Consider the following 19,386-nt stretch of genomic DNA (forward strand, 5'->3'; position numbering starts at 1 on the left):
GGTGGCTTTAGCAATTTACCTTAATCCCTAATGAAGATGAAGCAATAGGACGGTTCCTGGGGAAAGTTTCCCAGGACCTGGCAGCCCAGTGTCTCACTGCTTGAGGGGAATCACTCCCTTGTTTCTTTTGCTCCCCTGAAGAACAGAGAACTCAGGCCACAGTCAGGCATGGTGGAAATTTTTGCTCTCCCAGGCAGGGTTCTGAAACTTGTGAGGAAAAACCTGTCTAGCTTACTTTCAGGAGAAAACAAAAGCAAGAATGAAATAAAAATAAGACAAATAAAGAGAAACATAAAACTTACAGGCAGAGACTAAAATCTAAGTCTGCACTGTGCCTGCCCTTTCCTTTTCTTATGATGCACAGGAGCATCCTTAAATGCATGATAGTCACTTATGAAGCCTTTTGTAACATTCCAATGTGGTCCAAGCCCAGCTCTCAGACCAGTCACGGTTGTGTGACCTACAGAAAGCTACACAGACTACTGTTAACTTACCTCATCTGTAAAATCAAGTGAATGTTCCTCTCAAAATTACTGTGAGAAGTTATTGGAGTAATATATAGGAAAACGTTCTGTAAACTGTTATGTGCTGTCCGGAATAGATAGGCAGTAAATCAGTTAAAGCCATTACTGAAAGCAAAAAAAAAAGTGGTCAGATATTTCATAAATACAAGAATAAATGAGTCAGCACTTTAAACACAGGAAAAAAAGAAGAAATGAGGTTTGTCAGCAAAGAGTTGAGTTATTTTCACATGGTGCTTGCTCCTTTCCCAGTGGAAATATAAACATGCGTGTGTGTTTACATTATATAGTTCTCTGCGTTAGTAAGTTGTTTTCCACTTTCTCTGATCAACATAAAAAAAAATCACTTTTAAGCTAAGAAATGTGAGTCATCTAATAGAGGAATTTAGCTGGAAAAGTGAAAAACAATTCAGTGATAGGTATTTACATAGTATCAAAATATTAAGCATATTTTTGTATGCATGAATGTTTTATTTGTAAAGGAAATAACATGCTACTTTCTGTGTAATTTAATTTTTTAATTTAGCATTGACTTCCACCGTTTGTTGAACTTTCTGATTCTCTTGTTTTTTTTTTTTAATGTGGTTAAGTATATATCATAGAAAAGACCACCTTAACTGAAAACATAACACTTGTGACATTTGAAAAATATGCCACATCAAAGCTAGGCAATAAAATGTGTTTCCTAGACCTGCTCAAGTTCCCTTACCCTGAGCATCTGTTCCATTGCCCCAACAACTCCCACCCATAGCTGCCTCACCTGACCATTTTGAACCAAAGCATATTTAGTATCTGTAATTCTTACCTACTACTCAGTAACGTTATTTATCTCTTTGTAAATTATAGTTATACTTAAATGCTTTATTCCTCTTTACACCAACTAATATTAATAGCTAACACTAATTGGGGACATAGTATCTATGTTCCATCCGCTGTTCTAATATTGCATAAGTTAGGGCCTCCCTGGTGCCACAGCGGGTTGAGCGCAGCGGGTTGAGCGCAGTGCTGTGAAGCTGTCCGCAGCCTCTGCAGCACCTGTTCAATTCCTGGCCAGACAGGGAGAAACCCACATGGCACGGCAGACCCCTCCTGCCTTGCCTGCTGCTCCCCTCAGCAGTGTCTTGGGTCCATCTACCTGTTCTGCTCCCCACTCCCTCTCTGGTGAATCCTCTCACCCTCCCATGCCTCTGACTGTACCTGAGTTCTTGTATAAATAAATAAATCTTAAAAAAATAAAATAAAACAAAATTGCATGAATTATAAGGAAAAAAAACAAAACAAAACAACTAACAACCATTAAATGAACAGAGACTCTGAATAGACAATTATCCAGAGAAGACATACAGGTGGCCAGTGAGCAATGAAACGATGTTCATTATCTCTAATTATTAGAGAAATTTAAAATCGAAGCGATAATGAGATATCACCTCACACTTGGATAATAATGGCTATTATTCAAAAGGTGAGAAACAGCAAATGTTGGTAAGAATGTGGAAAGAAAGGAATCCTCATACACTGTAGGTGGGAATGTAAATTGGTGTAACCATTATGGAGATTCCTCAAAAAATTAAAAATAGGACTTCCAAACAAACCAGTTATCCCATTTCTGGGTATTTACCCAAAAATGCACAAAAAACTAATTCAAAGAGTTATGTGCACTTCCATGTTTATTTTAGCACTATTTACAATAGCCAAGAATTGGAAACAACCTCAGTGCCCATGGATTGATGAATGGTTAAAGATGTGGTATGTATATACAAAGGTATACTATTCAGCTATAAGAAAGAGTAAATCTTACCATGAGCAGTAAACATAGATCTGAAGGGAATTATGTTTAGTGAAATAAGCCAGACAGAGAAAGATAAACTCCATTGATTTCACTCATATGTAGTATACAGAGTAACAAACTAATGAACTAAGTGAAACAAAAATAAACTTTTCACTATAAGATCAATTTGTGGTTACCAGAAGGGTAGGGGAGGGAGAGGGCAGTGAAGGGTGTTGGGGAAAAGGTGACACTAATATGGTAAGGTATAGATTGCTGTATAAATACATGTTGATTCTCAATGATGACACTTAGTATCTGAAATAATCCTATGAGACAGATACTTTTATCTTCCTTGAACAGATGAAAAAAAAAACAAAACTGAGGCATAGAAGCATGAAGTACATTTGTTGGTCGGGCATCTAGAGGGGATTGGTTCCAGGATCCCCACAAATACCAAAATTCATGGATGCTCAAGCCTTTTCTATAAAATAGCAAATAAATTTGATATGACCTATGCATATCTTCCCATATACTTTAAATCATATCAGATTACTTATATACCTAATATAATATAAATGTCATCTAAATAGCTGTTACACTGTATCATTTAGGGAATAATGGTCAGAAAAAAGTCTGTACATGTTTATACTGACACAACCATCATAGGTCTAACTACACAGAACACTTTTCAGTCTGCAATTGATTGAATCTGAGGATGCAGAGCCCCAGGATAAGACCGTATTTGCTCAACACCACAAAGTCAAGTGTGACGTTCATAAGTAGTCTGACTTCAAGGCAGCACCCAAACCACTGTGTTCGGAAAATTTGGTAGATGTCTAGACTTTGCTGGGGAAGCTCAGGTACCTCCAGCACCTAACCATGATTTGCACTCAATAAAGGACTTGTAAATGTCTTGTTGTTGTCCTGTAAAATAATATCCTTTTGTTATGGTAACATACATCTGAAGAGATATGATCATGTGACTAAATCACAGCATTAGAAAGCAAAGTTACCTGGATAAAAAGCAAAAAATTCTATGATTATGAAATAATCCTTACATTTTTGTCCTTACATTAAATTAAAATTTTAACATTAAGCTGACTTGTACTGAGTTCAGAATCAAGGAATGTTAATGATATTGAGACTTTTCTGACTCTGATTTTTTTCTAATTATCAACCTGTGGCTTGGTGACATAACCATAGAAACATGGATAGAAACTCCCTATTATGCAACAAACCACTTCCTGTGTCTGTTTATTCATTTTTCTGCAGTGTTTTAGTTAAACCTTTTCCACTTGCAGGGTCATATAATTGCAACTATTTCACTACATGGTGCTGAGGAGTAAGGACTTGGTTGCCAGATTTTAAGGTTAGAATCCTACATAATCCTGTGCACATAATATGTACCTCATTAGAGTAGTGGAATTGATTAATTTCACTAGTTTGGAAAGTGCTTGGACTTTTCATTTATTTTCTTTATTAAGTACCAAGCCCATAATATGTGCATTGTGTTTACTATTATTGTTAAGACCCTATAAACCTCAGGAAATAGACTTATTCCAGACTTCTCTAATTAGAAGCTTTAACTTGAAGAACAACAAAGTGAAGCCTCCATTCTCGTGGGAATTCTCAAAGAGAACCCAATCGTATGTTGCTCATGCTTCTTTATAATATAATATATCTACCAGGTGATTCTGGTTGAGAATTCCCAGCCATGATGAGCTTACTGCCTCTCAGGATATTTCATTCCATGGTGTGATTATTTAATTATGAATAAGTTTATATTTTATATTGAGCAGAAATCTACCCTTCTGTAAATTCTACTCACTGCTATCAGTGGTAGGTCAGCACGGAAGAGGTTTTCCAATTTCTTGGGGATCCAGGGGGTTCTTAAAATTTTTGATGAGAATTTTGTTTTTTGAATTTTTTTTTTTATTTGGGAAGGAAATAGCACGTTGTCCAAAAATGGGTGTGTGTCACACCCTTAGGAAGATTGGTTAGCTTTTCCAATTTGTAGCTTTTTGATCTGTAAAATGGGTATGATTAGTACAAGAATAATAAACATTCAGTAAATGTTAGCTGCATCTTTATAATTTTGTATTGGCATTTTAATACAAGCTATTAGAAGTTTTGCTTAAAGCTCTATGGTTCTTTTTTTTTTTTTAAAGATTTATTTATTTGTTTATACAAGCACTGGGTACAGTCAGAAGCGTGGGAGGGTGAGAGAATTCACCAGAGCCAGAGCGGGGAACAGAACAGGCAGACTGATGAAATACACTGCTGAGGGGAGCAGCGGACGCGGCAGGCGAGGTCTGTCACGCCAGGTCTGTCACACCATGTGGGACCTGCGCCGGCGGCGGGGGATCGAATGGCACTGCAGAGGCTTCGCAACCCAGCGCTCAACTGCTGCGCCACGGGTGAGGCCCTCTATGGTTCTGCTTTATGCTTGCTTGCTACAGACAATTCTCAGATGTTCTCTTCCTTGGTCTTTGGGGGATCTCTTCTGAGGGCTCAAACCCCAGATGCGGACTTGTAATAACTGAGCATGAGTTTACCAGGTCTACATCTCCTTCAAGAGAATCCATCTGTAGTTACTACTTTCCTTCCAGCAGCTATTGTCCCTAAATATCTTTCAAGATATATGTTCACGTACCCCAGCTTTCCTGGCAGCTAAGATATGGGAAGTCACAGGAGTGGAGTTTTGCTAATACCAAGCTGCTGAGAAGTTTTTCATGGTTGTGTGACTTTTTGTGGCTGCTCCTTGCCAGCCTACCATTCCTGCAGATTCTCAGCTGCCAGACAATGCAAAGGGCTCTGGGACCTCAGAATAGGGAGGAAACTGCCACAGCAGACTTCTTCTTTGGGGATAATTCCGGTCTCATGTCAATCCATCTTTGGAGAGACTGAACTCTGGAGACTAGGGAGACTTAGTAGTACTCAATCCTCGATTTAGAAAACCATCTTATGTTTCTCCAGCTTTCCCACTCAGCTCTGAGAAGTAGCTAGGGTCAGGAAGAAGTCTGTTGAAATTTGGCAAAAGAATATCTCCCTTTGGTAAAATCTGTGGAATATGTTTTTAACATTATAAATATTATAAATGCATTGTAATCTTTTCCCAAACATTACCAGTATATATACAACCTAAAATAAAGTTATATATATATATAAATATGCCTTTCCATTATTACCCTCAATTCCAATGCCTACTGATAGGTCTTATAAATTGTTGCAGAAATTTTGTATTCTTATGTCAATAATTATGTATATAAGACTATTTTATAATACGGAGGTACTCCTACTGACATAGTAAGTATACTATGTATGCTTCACAGTATATTGTGTTCATTTTTTCATAGCAGCACATATATGTTGTTTCCTCATTTTGAGGGGTTTTATAACATTTCAATCAGTTTTAAAAAAACTAACCAGTACTTTTTTCATAGATATTGAGATTCCTTTTTAAAAATTTCTAAAGGGCTTCCCTGGTGGTGCAGGGGTTAAAATCTCAGTGCTATCAAACTATCGCCAGCCACTGTGGCGTGAGTTCCATCCCTTGTGGGAGCAGACCCACAAGGCACAGCAAACCTCTCCTGTCTTGCCGACTGCTCCCCTCAGCAGTGTTTTTCAGTAGATCTGCCTGCTCTGCTCCCCACTCTGGTGAATCCTCTCACCTCTTTGCACCCTTCGCCAAATACCCCAGTTCTTGTATGCATTAAATAAATAAATAAATAAATAAATAAATAAATAAATAAAATTTCTAAAGTGTGGTAACTAGCCTCTGATGAACCCCCTCTCCTGGAGTTCACTGTATATTCCCTAAGCTCACTGAATTGGGCTGACCTCCATAACAAGAAGATGTTACAGGAATGGTGATGTCTGACTTCCAGGACTAGTTGTCGAAGGCATTAAGGGTTCCACCTTAGACTCTTTTAGCTCACTTAGTCTGGTAGAAACAAGATACCACGTCATGGGGACACTCCAACAGTCTTACTGAGAGGTCCATGGGGACAGACCTTCTGCAACTCATCAGCCACACCGCTGAATCACAATGGGACTGGACCTTCAGCCCCAGCCAGACCTTGTGATGACGGCAGCCTCCCCACATCTTGACTACAATCTGCCAGCTAAGCTGCTCTCGCTCTCCTAAGACACAGAAAGTGCATGAAATAATCATGTTTATTTTGATTTTAAGCTTTTTAAGTTTTGGAGTACTTCTTACACAGCAAAACATAATTATTACACAGTGTCATGAATTATCCATGTCTGCTCATATTTGTAAGACTATGAAAGTATAAAATAAATTCCTGGAAGTAGAATTACTAGTTGAAAAAAATGTGAATTTTAATTTTCATTTAATATGAAATTTAATTTAATAATGTGCCACAGTGAATGAAGGGAATTTCCCCACATGATCCTAAGCATTATCGTTAGCTCAAACTAGATTTTTTCCGTCTTCTAAGATATATATATATTCTTAATATATTATGTACACAAATGTGTTTATATATAGGTTTTTATTTTTTCTCTTTTTAATATTAATTTTTTTATCATTGTGCATTTTTAAACAATATTTGCTTCCCCCTACCCCCTCAGGTGTAGTCCCATAGAGTTTCCTTCCCCAATGCACCCTAGCACCATCACCTCAGTCCCCTGTGCTCCTCCCTCCCTCCCTCCCTCTGATCCCTCTCCCTCCTCCTCCCCTGCAGTAGATCTCTGATTTGTAATTGTCCATATTCACTTTGTTGTGTTTTGTACTGTTATTATTTTCTTTACACTGATGTCTTATTTGGTTCCCCTATATTCCTGTTATAAGTGAAACCATCCGATATTTTTCTTTTTCCTTCTGGCTTATTTCACTGAGCATAATTCCTTCTAGCTCCATGCATGTTGCTGTGAATATATATAGGTTGTTAATGTTAAAAATGTTTGAAATTTGTCTATGCTAAGCTTTTGGCAAGATGTTGGATGGGTGGGGCAGAGAGAGGTGAGTCTAATTCATTTATAAAGTGGCTAGAGTATCTCCTTTGGTCCTCAATTCCTCCACCCATATCACCCCATCTATCTTAGGTACTATCTTCATTTTCTATATTCTTTGTCTGTTATTCTAATTTTCACCTCCCCTTTACCCCCATACTTTTCACAGTATAAAGGTCCAGCGATTGAGGTGGATTAGAGTGGGAGGAGGGATGAATATGTGGAGCACAGAGGATTTTTAGGATACTGAAACTGTTCTGTGTGATACTATAGTGGTGGATATATGTCATTATGCATTTGTCCATATCTATAATATACAAACAGAAAGAGAGAACCCTAATGAAAACCATGGACTTGGGGTGATAATGATGCATTAATATGTGTTCATCATGTAGAACGAATGCACCACCCTGGAGGGGGATGCTGCTAAGGGGGAACTCTGTACACATATGGGGACTGAGAGGTAACGGGAAAATGGAAGGTGATGGGTACCTTCCAGTTAATTTTGCTGTGAACTTAAAACTGCTCTTAAAAAAAGTATATTTAAAAAAACTGACATGAGGTCTTTTATAATTCTAAAGTGTAAATGACTGCTGAAAGATCAAAGTACTGTCTCTCCTAGGTACCTTTCAACAGGGAATGTAGCTGTTTAAAACTGATAGACTAAAGCTTTGGTTCTGGCTACAGGTGGTACATGAGTTTGTGGGACCTCACAGCTTTCCCATGAACGAAGACAAGAGGGGAGCAGAGATGAAAGACCAGAGGCAAAATGAAAAAGCTGAAGAATGAGAGCACAAGATTTGTGTCCTGGTTGTGCCTCTATTATTTCCTGGATGAGTGATCTTGAGAACTCGCCATGAATCGTTTTTCTCACCTGAGTAAGAAGCTTAATAAGCACATCCTATCAGTGCTTGAATGAAAATACGTTGAGATAATAAAATAATATATGCAGACATGCTTCATTAATTAAAAGAATACAAAAATATTGGTAACTGACCACAAAGAGGAAAGATGTACTTTTAAAACTATTAGACTCCAGACTGACATGGAATCAGCCTGCCTGGATTCCAGCAATTAACTCTTCTTTTTCATTAGCTCAGTGCTGCCACTTTCTTACTTCCACAATTGGAATAACAATAGTTACTTAAAATAGGGATACTTGGAAACTTTCCTCAGTTCCACATCAGAAAGTGCTCAACAGTTACTATTGCTAGTCCTTCCCAAATCCACCCAGAAAGACTTTAGTGTCTTGTCTTTACAGTTCAGCTCAACCAATTGTCAGGTCCCAAGACCTCCCTGGTGATGCAAGGTGTTAAGTCTCAGCACTATGAAGCTGTCTTCAGCCACTGTGGCACAAGTTCTATCCCTGGGCAGGGAGCTTCCCACATGGCGCAGCAGACCTCTCCTGTCTTGCCTGCTGCTCCCCTCAGCAGTGTATTTCAGTAGATCTGCCTGGTCTGCTCCCCACTCTGTCTCTGGTGAATCTTCTCACCCCCTATAACTCTGGCCTGCACCCCAGGTCTTGTATGCATAAATAAATAAGAATAAATCTTTAAAAAACATTCACGTCTCACTGCAGAAGAAACACTGACTTTCCAGGACTTCTCTTAAGGCATCACCTTCTATCTCCCCGGCCTGTAGTCCTACTGCTCGCTCCTCAACCCTGCAAGTGGGTAGGTGGCTTTAGTATTCACTATTCTATTAAAAAATGTTTTAGAGGAAGTAAATTATATACCATACTTTGGACAGTTAAAAGTGAGGTGGTGCATTTAGAAAGGGAGAAAATTTTAAATATAGAACAGTGAACAATTCTGTTTTTAACTTGCAATACACAGTTGATGATATAGGTATAGATGAGAACTAGAATAATACTCTTACTGTTGATAACCTTTTGAAAAAGATTTTTATTCTTTTTTTTCTTCGTGTTAGTATTTTCAGTTGCCACCTGTCTTCTTGGATAGCTATAACTTCCTTCCTGCAAAGCTGCTAGGTTTCACTAGGACTGGGGAGGTTCTGAATCTTGCGTGTGATTGCTTTTCTCAGTTCAGTAAAGAGATCAGTCACCAAGTCACCCTTTACTTTCCAGTGATGGCTGCCACCTCTCGTTTTCATGAGAACTGATAAAAGCAAATGAGTCAGCCCCTAGGACCCTTCAAGAGTGGCACGCGATGTTCAGGCTAACCTCAACCTTAGCTGAACTAAAGAGGTTTCAAAAAAAGTCTTCAAAGAAACCCTCCTTCCAAAAATACAGGCATGCATCTGGCTTCCTTCTGCTTTCCCGCTTCTATTTGCCTCTTATTTAGTTTTCTGGATTTCATTTAACTTTTCAGAATCATCAAAGTATGATTTTTACTTTAGATCAAAAAAGCAGTGATATAGTAGTCTGTGATCTTCCCCTTAAAGGTAAGATTCTGCGTTGATACGTGTAAAGAGAAGGTCTTTTAGTTAGCACAAGGGGCGGATGTGTTTATCCTGTTAATTATCAGTCACCTTCTAGTTAAGAAGTAGACTATAAGAAAGACATTTCTGCTTATGCTGGCTTGTTGGTTTCCTTTTCTTCCTCAGATAAGTTTTGTTTCAATGATTATTTTCATAATTGTGCCATATCCTCTCCTCTGTTAAGGTCCTAACTGCATTTTAAGAAAATCACAATTTTGATTTTATGATTTAGAATGATACATGTAATAAAATAATCATTAAATTATTGGAGAAAAGCAAAATATATGACTAAGAAATTCTAAATAAAGTTAAATCTAAACTACTTTTAAATAAAAATATAAAACTGTATAGATACTCACTTGTTGATAGGAGTTGGTACTTTATATGGTGGGAGGGGGAGAAAGGATTTGGTTCATTTGGACTATTTTTTGTTATTCCTGTATGTATAGCCTCTAGAATGAAAGCAAACCAAAAATATTTTGAAATTGTTTAGTCACTAATCATCACAGTCCATAAGCATTCTTTGTTGTTAGCAAGAATTCAGTGTATTAATCATCGGACTGGGTAAAGTAAAATTGTGGGCAGCAGGAGAGTAAATAAATTTCATGGAAAAAGAAGCTTGATATTAAAGAAACTGATTTAACCCAGTAAACAGGATAGTTAATTATTTGTCCATAAACATTCACCTCTTAAATAAACAAAATTTTTTCGTAAGACTTAGAATTATTATTTTTGTGTATTTAAAAAAGGATTTGCATTACATAGCATTGGGCTCATATATTTGAAAAAATAATATTCACTGTAAAAATGTTTTAAGATGATAAGAATTGCCAAACTGGGAGAGCTCTATGATTCATCCACATCAGTCCCACCTGTTTCAGACTGACCCAGAGGTAATGGGTGTGGTGACCTGGAGCCTGTCCTCCAGACAAAATTAAGGTTTAGACAGAACCCATTAAACCATGCTGGTGACAGTGCCCAGAAAGTGTGTGGCTTGGCAATGATTAATATTTGTTGAACAAATGAATAAGCCATAAAATCAATCATCATATAATCATCTACATTCCCTTGAAGCTAACCTTAGTTTATCATCTATTTCATATGGCAAGTTCTTTGTTTTAAGTGTCTTGCATTATCTTAAAAATTATGTGACTTCAGCATCAAGAACTTTTTTTTTTTCCTCCACCATAGTCTTGGATTGGATTTGATTAGTCTTAACACTTAGGGCAAAGAAGAAAAAATACACCACCCTAAGTGATGTACTTCCTGCTTCTGTTAAGACTGTTTCAATCAGAACTGGAAGAACTCTACTTTAGTTAATAAACAACAAACCCATAAGAAAACAAAAGGCTTTGAAGTATTTATTGCGAGGCCTATCTGAAGGATAAATGTTAATTAGTTATGACTACTCCTTGACATCAGGGATGTTAAAAGATTCACAGGAGCAGATAGGAAAGCCAAGCATGATTTATCAGTAATACTGGCAGAAAGTTAATCATAGGGGAATGAGCTATTATTGTGTAGAGATGATTTATTGCAATGGACCCTAAAAAGGTTTTTACCGTATATATTTATATCATTTTGAAAGTCCTGGAGACATTACAAGAGGGAGGAAGCACAAGCTAATTGCTTTGGCCCATGGAGAATTTGTTGACAGACACTGCTACCATAACTAACAATTTCCAGGAACTGGAGATGAGTGATTAGTTATGTCTGTTATGAGTTTGATAATGAAGCACATTGCCATGCATTTGTTGCCCCAGGTTAGACATTGCACAGAATTTGGTTTATTCTTTTGGGTAGAAATGCAATTAAAAGCTACATCCAACTTGGGTTTATTTTTTTGATTTTTTAAAAGAAATATATTGGATAAAGCAAAACAAAAGATTCTCAGAATGAAATAGTTCTATGATAAGACCTTAGAAGTTTGACCATCAGAGCTTTCTGAAACTACAGTAGGCATTTAAGAGAGGGTTCTAGAAAGATTTCCTCCCACTTTAAACCTAGGAGTTTGGTCAGGAGTTAAAGAATATTCACAGTGTGTGTACACAAGGAAAAATCAGACTGTGTATTTAAGTACAAACAAAATAAGTAACAAACTTTTAAAACTTTTGGGGCAGGATCAACCTTTTTATCACCAGTTCAGGAGCTTATTCTGAGAGTAAGGAATCATTTTAGATTCGTATTCACACACCTACCCCACACCAAAAAAATCTGATTGCTTTGAGAGTGCATCACCAAAAAAAATTTTTGACCTCTGCCTTCTCAGTGAGTATACACTTTCAACAGTTTGGAGACATTAAGAGAATTACTTCAGGAAGTACTTCAATTTGCAACAACTGAGAAGTTTTCAAAATGCCTTCTACTGGCTTCCAGAGTATTTATTCCCTGGTTTCCTCTTTGCAGGTTTGCTTCAAGCTGGCAGCCCTCTCTAAAGATGTTGGATGTAGGAAGAAAAAAAAAAACAAAACTCCATTGTTAGCAACCCCAAGCTACTGCACTATTCTTTGTGATCTTCCTTTATTAAGCACCCCTCGAATTGTCATAATCTTGACAAACTCTTTCTTCATGGGATCCTGATGCATTACCTAATATCAAGAAAGAATATAAGGGGCATCTTCAATGTGAAGTAAGAATTTTGCACAATCTGTGAGAAGTGAGAAGGTAAGATTCCACTAATGGATCACCCAATAGGTTGATAAGTCTTTGGACTCAAACCTGGTTGGACATGGAGGGCAGAAAATGGGCCAGGTAGAGTGAGAGACACCTCTGTGTCTGCTTGCCCATGGGTCCACTGCCTGGAAATGGCTTGCTCTGCTGCAGTTGGATGTCTTATTTCTCTGTTTCCATATGGGATCATTTAATATTGCAATGCTTTTCTTAGGAAGCTACAACAAACACCCTCTTTTTCATAATAACATCCTTTTTTCATGATAACATCCTTTCAATGAGGGTTCTTCTTTTATTTCTTTCTAAAATTAACCTAAGTTAAGACTAGAGCATCTGCACCCTACTTCCTGTGAATTTAGAATCAGCCATAGGATTTTTGAATTGGACAGTCATTTGAAGCCTATTTAGTACAAATTCCTCCTTTCATACAGAAGATACTGAAGTCTTGGTAGGCAGATGACAAAGGTCTTCATGGCCATCCCACAGCTAGTGGTCATTGCCACTGTCAGCATCCATGAAACCCTGGTTTTCTCTGGTTTAATATTTCTGTCTGGAGACTTTGGACTTGACTTGTGCACTACTCAGATTAGAGGCTCCTGGAGCAAAAGCCTATATGGGGAGTTTTGCAGAAAGAATGAAAAGAGAAGATAGGGAAAATGTTTCTAATTTGTGTGGGAATTTTCTGAGGTGTGGTTTGAGGACCGTGGTTTTATAGGAATCTGAAAATAATCCAATTGTCAGAGTCCTACTTTTTAAAAAATTATTATTCTAGGGAAGATATATTCAGCAAATAGGAGTAGTGGTCATGCATGAAGCAGGAAGCCAAGGAAAGCAGCTTACCTCCTCCCACCCCCAGTTTGCTTTAGTCATGCCCACCAAATGAGGGTACCCATAGGGTTCTCAGTTGTTGCAAATTGAAGTACTTCCTGAAGTAATTCTCTTAATGTCTCCAAACTGTTGAAAGTGTATACTCACTGAGAAGGCAGAGGTCAAAAATTTTTTTTGGTGATGCACTCTCAAAGTTTCCAGAGCTGAGCTGAGCTCCTGCTTAGACCTGTTACTGGAAATAATTCTCTGGCTAGAGACAGCACATGTTATATGTATACTATAATTTCTTGGATCCCAGGATTTTCATTGTAATTAAAATATATTTTCCACACTAACATTTTATTTTAAAATGTCATGGGACTATAATTGTGTCAGTAAAAGAGATTACCCATTTGAAAAAAAAATTGAGAATATTGAAATGGCATTCTTGTCAGTTTGATTTCATACCCCTTGGTATCTTCAGATTGCGGGGTTCTTCTGTGTATAAATGTCTACTGATTTCAAAGGGGAACTCCAAAGCTTTAAAAAGTTATTAGAAAGTGAGTTAAAAAAATGTATAGGACAGCTGCTTTTAGTGATTCTTTCATACAGTGCATTAGTTTCCTTGGGCTGTGGTGACAGATTACTATGAACTGTGTTTGGCTTAAAACAACAAAAATTCATGGCTAATAGTTCTAGAGGCTAGAAGTCTGAAAGTAAGGTACCAGCAGGGTCATAGTCTCACTGAAGATGCTAAGGAAGGATCTGTCCTGGCCTCCCCTAGTTTCTGGTAGTTTCAGGCATGGCCTGACTTGTAGATGGCCACCTTCTACCATGTCTCTTCACATCAGCATTCCTCTGTGCATATCTGTGTCCAAATTTCCCCGTTTGAAGGATATCAGCCATTTAGGAATAGAACCCAGCCTAATAACCTCATTTGAAATTGATTATCTCTAAGTAGACCCTGTTTTGAAATAAGATCAAATCCTAAGGAACTAGGTGTTAGGACCCAACATACCTTTGCTTGGGCAACACAATTCAACCCATAACAATACATGCTGCTGAAATATTGAATGGAGTCGCTACTCACAGTTTCAGGGCTACTCAGAACCAAACATCTGATTGGGACCTTTTACCAGCTCATCCTACAGTTGCTTGGTGTACTTTTCATAACTGTGTTTGAAACCAGTTGTCTTGAAGTTTATTGGTTGGGCTTGATGTTTTCTCTCTGCTTATGTGCAAACAAGATACTGCCCCAAATGCATGTAAATGGTGTGCTTGCCTTCTGTTCTGATAAGACTATGGTTTCAGACAGCTGTGAAAAACATCATAAAACAAAAATGTTGCACATTTTTGGGAACTTGGTCCTAAAAGAGACAAGTTTTGTGGTTATTGTAAACTTGCCTCAAATTGCTAATTATATTTTTGTTTTGAATTAAGTGTCCCCCATTCTCTAAAAATGATCTAACAATAACAATAAAGATAATTCCTACTTATATGTCTTCTTATTCTGTAAGAATAATGTTCAACATTTTAAAAAAAGTTTTATATAGTTAAATACAAGAGCATACAAATATTATAGTATTATTTAAAGAACTCTGGAGGCATTCTGATTCACTAAGCTATATCCAAATGTATGGAAATATTTGCTTTTTCAGATCTGTAACATCAGAAACACATGAATTTTCAAAATTTCCTAAGAGTGGCAATGCAATTAAAACTATTTACCATTTTATGATTATTGCCCAAGAAACCCAATACTATTATTTTTACTATTACCGATGCTGATACTATTACTATTATTAGTAATAATAACTGATGTTTATTGAGCACAGATCTTGTCTGTGCAAGTACTATCCCAAGTGCTTTGCCATGTTCTGACTAATGTCACTTCACAACAACTCATTGAGGTAGATGCCATTACTGTCCATGCTTATTATTAAAGAAACTGAGGCACAGAGGCAATAGTTATATAGCAAGTGGAAGAGCAAGAATTCAAACCTGAACTCACCACTCTCACTCTCACTCACACACACAAAAATATCTTCTAAAGCAATGCATTCCAAATCTGTGCCGTAGAATACCAATTTTATCAAAACCTCCTTAAGAAAAGAAAGAAGGAAAGAGTTTATATAGCTAAATACATTTGGAATCTACTGATATAACTCTCTTTTGTGTAAACTCAATATATGCTATATTAAAACTTGTGAGAAATTTCCCAGAAAAGAAACCTATATAGCAGAATGCTAAACTTGTAATTTCATCTAGGCATCAAGATAAAATAAGTGCAAAATTGCCAAATGAGTTGCTAAGTCACCATACATAGATTGTGCAAGCATAATATCTGGGAACCTGGTCCATAACTCTTAAGCAGAATAGTGGGGTTTTGTGAGAATTTGTACTCGGGGCCCCAAACCTTTTCCATCTGAGAAAGTTACCTTCTACATGAATCCCAGCAAGCTAGGGATACTTAAACAGCTTAATGTGTGTTTCTGCATATCAAAGATGCTACAGATTGAAGTTGGTTCCCTTCTTAGAAACACAGATGCAAAAATTGACTCATTAACACTTGGTGGCCAGTGTAGAAGTTTGCTGCTGCAACAGCATCAAGATGTCTCTCTGATATCTTTGGTGTGTGGTGCCTCCCACACTAACTGACAGGGGCCTAAAGGAAGGTGGACATCCTGAGGGAATGAGAAGTTCACTCAAGTTTTGAGATTCAAAGGTAGAAATGTTCTCTCTGATGGAATATTCACCAAAGTCCTAAAATTGGCAGATATGAATCACCTTCACTATCCAACATGCCCACAGAACAAGAAATCATTAAGCAAAATAAGGACTATAAATCCCATTACCTCTTTCCCTGTCCTCACTTAGAATTACCAGGTAACATATAAGATGCTTAGTAAAACTTGAAATTTAGATGAACAATAAGCATTTTTTATGATAAGTATATCCTATGCAATATTTGGGATATACTTAGACCAAAATCATTTGCTATTCATCTGAAATTCAAATCTAACTAGGCAATCTAGTTTTTATCTACTAAATCTGGCAACTTTACCCGCCTCCCTACTTTTCCTGAATCAACTGGTGAGTAGGTGAATGGAATGGTAAGGGAAAGGAAAGAACAGAAGGTGTTCTTTTTCTCTGAGTTAACAGTGTTTTGAGATTTAAAAAGCCTCTCAGAGAATAAATAGGAAAGTCAATGGGCCTGACAAGATCTTCAGGCAAGGACAGGGAATGATTACCCTATGATTAAATTTGAAAAGAATTGGATGAGAATAAAAATAAAAATTTTGAGTACAACATGAATCCTTGCTAGATGACCCAGATCTTAAATCGAGCTGTTCCTCTCCAAGACCACATTGACTTTCTTTTTATTGTATTATTTTTATTGAGATCACAATGGTTTATAACAGTGTATATAATTTGGGGTATAAGATCACACCCTTCGCTGTATATATTACCGCACCACACCCACCACCAAAACACCCATAATTCTCCAACATAATCTATTGGGCCCCATCCCCCACTCGCTCCCCACCCTTCCCCTCTGGTAGATTCAGTTCTACAGTCAGATGTCTAGGGTGGTTTTGGTTTAGGTTTTTTTTGTTTGTTTGCTTATTTCTCTATATTTCACAGATTAGTGAAATCATCTGGTATTTGTCTTTTTATTTCTGACTTATTTTGCTTAGTACAACACCATCCAGTTCTATCCATGTTGTTGCAAATGGCAAGATTTCTCTTTTTTTATTAGTTGAATAGTATTCCATTATGTATACATACCATACCTTGTATATATATTTATATATGTATGCCGAGCTATTCATCTGTAGTTGGGCACTTAGGTTTTTTTTCCATAACTTGGCTATTGTAAATAGTACTGCAGTGAACATAGGAGTATACCTTATCCCTTTGAATTAGTGCTTTTCTTTCTTTGGGTAGCTACCTAGGTATGGGATTGCTGGATCATAAGCTAGATCTATCTTTCATATTTCCATGGGGGTTGGGACCAATCTACATTCCCACCAACAGTGCATGAAGATGTCTTTTTCACCACATTCCTGCTAATACTTGTCTGGCTCATTCTCACAGGTGTGAGATGGTACATCACTGTGGTTATGATTTGCATTTTCCTGATGAGAAGTGATGATGAACTTTTCTCATGTACCCATTGGCCATCTGTAAGTCTTCTTTGGAAAAGTGTCTATTTAGCTTTATTGCCCCATTTTTAAAAAAGATTTATTTAGTAATGCATACAAGTCCTGGGGTACAGGTCAGAGATGCAGAGGGTGAGAGGATTCACCAGAGACAGATTGGGGAACAGCACATGCAGAGTGACTGAAATACACTGCTGAGGGGAGCAGCGGGCGAGACAGGAGAGGTCTGCTGTGCCATGTGAGTGCCTGGCCGGGGATCTAACTCATGCTCCGGAGGCTGCTGATAGCTTCATAGGTTGTGTCTTAACCCCTTGCGCCACCAGGGAGGACCCTATTGCCCAGTTTTTAAAATTAGGTTGTTTGTTTTCTTCTTGTTGAGCTGTGTAAGTTCTTTTAGATCCTGGATGTTAGTCCCTTGTTAGATGGATGATGTGCAAACAGTTTTTCCCACTCAGCCACTCAATAGTGTGTCTTTTCTCTCTCTCTCTCTCTCTCTCTCTCTCTCTCTCACTCTCTCTCACTCTCTCTCTTTTTCTGCACAGAAGCTTTTTAGTAGGACCATAAGGACTATTCACTCTTGGAATTTGTGCTCTCAGACCACATTTTGGAACATCCTACTTTGTGATATAATTAACCGAAGGTCTATACTGGAAGATTTTGACAAAATTTTCTATGACTGCATGAGACCTCTTGAGCTTCATGTGAAAGAAAACCCAACTCAAGTGGGCTTAAACAACACAAGAAATAGCTGGCTGCAAAGTCTAGATGTAGGAAAGACTTCAGAGCAGGGCTTTGTTTTGTATTGCTTTGTTTTTTTGTCTTTATCATCAAAAACATTACCTTTATTCTTGGACTTGCTCCCTTGTTGAAAATAAATAAGGTGGTTGCAAGTACCAGTGGCCTGGCAGGAGTAAATGCAATGCTGTTCAGCTTTTCAAACAGCTGTGTTGGCTGTACACAGGCTCATCCTGTGGTAACTGTGGCCAGGGGTTGGTATATTTTGAGGAACTGACCTTTATTAAGACTTTTCCACAGGACTGAAAATGGGTTCAACTTTTACCAAAACACAGGAGTGCATAGGTAATTGCTAGTGGGGACTGAGTATGAGAATCATTGTCAAATCAACTAACAAATGTCCAATATACCTGGAATTTAAATTTCTGACATGGACAGCTTGCAGGTGTGATACTCAAAACTATTTAACAACCTGCATCCTCATAGGCAATTGGAAAGAATCTTGCTCTCAATGTAGGAGACAGTCTCCCAAAGGTCTCTCTTTTTTTTTTTTAATTTATTATGCAAGAACCCGGGTACAGGCCAGATGCGCGGGAGGGTGAGAGGATTCACCAGAGACAGAGTGGGGAACAGAACAGGCAGACTGATGAAATACACTGCTGAGGGGAGCAGCGGGCGCGACAGGAGTGGTCTGCTGCACCACGTGGGACCCTCGCTGGCCGGGATCGAACCGGCAATGCAGAGGCTGCCAACAGCTTCACAACGCGGCACTCAACCGCCTGCGCCACCAGGGAAGGCCCTCCCAAAGGTCTCTTGCTTGCAGTGTTTGATGTCATTTTGGAGATATGTTGGATTCAGAGAACAGGGTCCTTGGGTTACCTCTGAGAAGTTTCACCAGAATTCCCTTTTCAGCAACACACAATGAGTTTACTTAAGAGAAATTTGCACATTTGTACTGATACCGGCAGGTGAAGTTATGTTTTAAAAGGACAGGTTTATTAGGAAAAAAGGAAAGACAAAGAGAGGTACCTGCATTGTCACAGGTGGGCAAGAGAGCTGCCACTGCTGCTTTGCAAAGGGAAAAAGGTTTGTGAAAAGAAACGCCTGCATTGTCAGTCATGGGCAGGCAGGAGAGCTGTGTTTTGCTAGTGCAGAAGTTGTACAGATACAGTGTTCTTTTGGGGAGGGGTTCATTCCTCTGTGGAATAGTTAGTAATTGTTAAGTCAATTACTTCTAGGGTGTGACTAGGTTGATTTGTAAGGATGGGTGATTTTCTCTAATGGCCCTCTATCTCTGTATCCCCTCCTC

The 19,386-nt window shown here is 38.1% G+C and overlaps 1 protein-coding gene across 4 annotated transcripts in view; it reads left to right on the forward strand.

Annotated features, from left to right (window-relative positions):
• Positions 1-19,386, forward strand: part of CPOX (coproporphyrinogen oxidase) — a 55,994-nt gene that overhangs the window by 25,626 nt on the left and 10,982 nt on the right. Inside the window, exons 8-9 of one of the 4 annotated variants that reach the window (XR_008553896.1) lie at positions 7,951-8,141; positions 12,109-12,125. The exons of 1 other annotated variant lie outside the window; for it this stretch is intronic. Coding sequence is in view for 2 of the 3 variants with exons in the window: in XM_054700669.1 (XP_054556644.1) it covers positions 12,109-12,282 (174 nt within the window). In the remaining variant the exon portion in view is untranslated. Of the gene's footprint in view, positions 1-7,950; positions 9,961-12,108; positions 12,843-19,386 lie in introns of those variants that run through there. 2 more of the 4 variants (XM_054700669.1, XM_054700671.1) reach the window with 2 other exon arrangements.

This window comes from Talpa occidentalis, unplaced genomic scaffold (genome assembly GCF_014898055.3).
Source record: "Talpa occidentalis isolate TD23 unplaced genomic scaffold, MPIMG_talOcc4v2.1 talOcc4.4, whole genome shotgun sequence".
Lineage (NCBI taxonomy): Eukaryota > Metazoa > Chordata > Mammalia > Eulipotyphla > Talpidae > Talpa > Talpa occidentalis.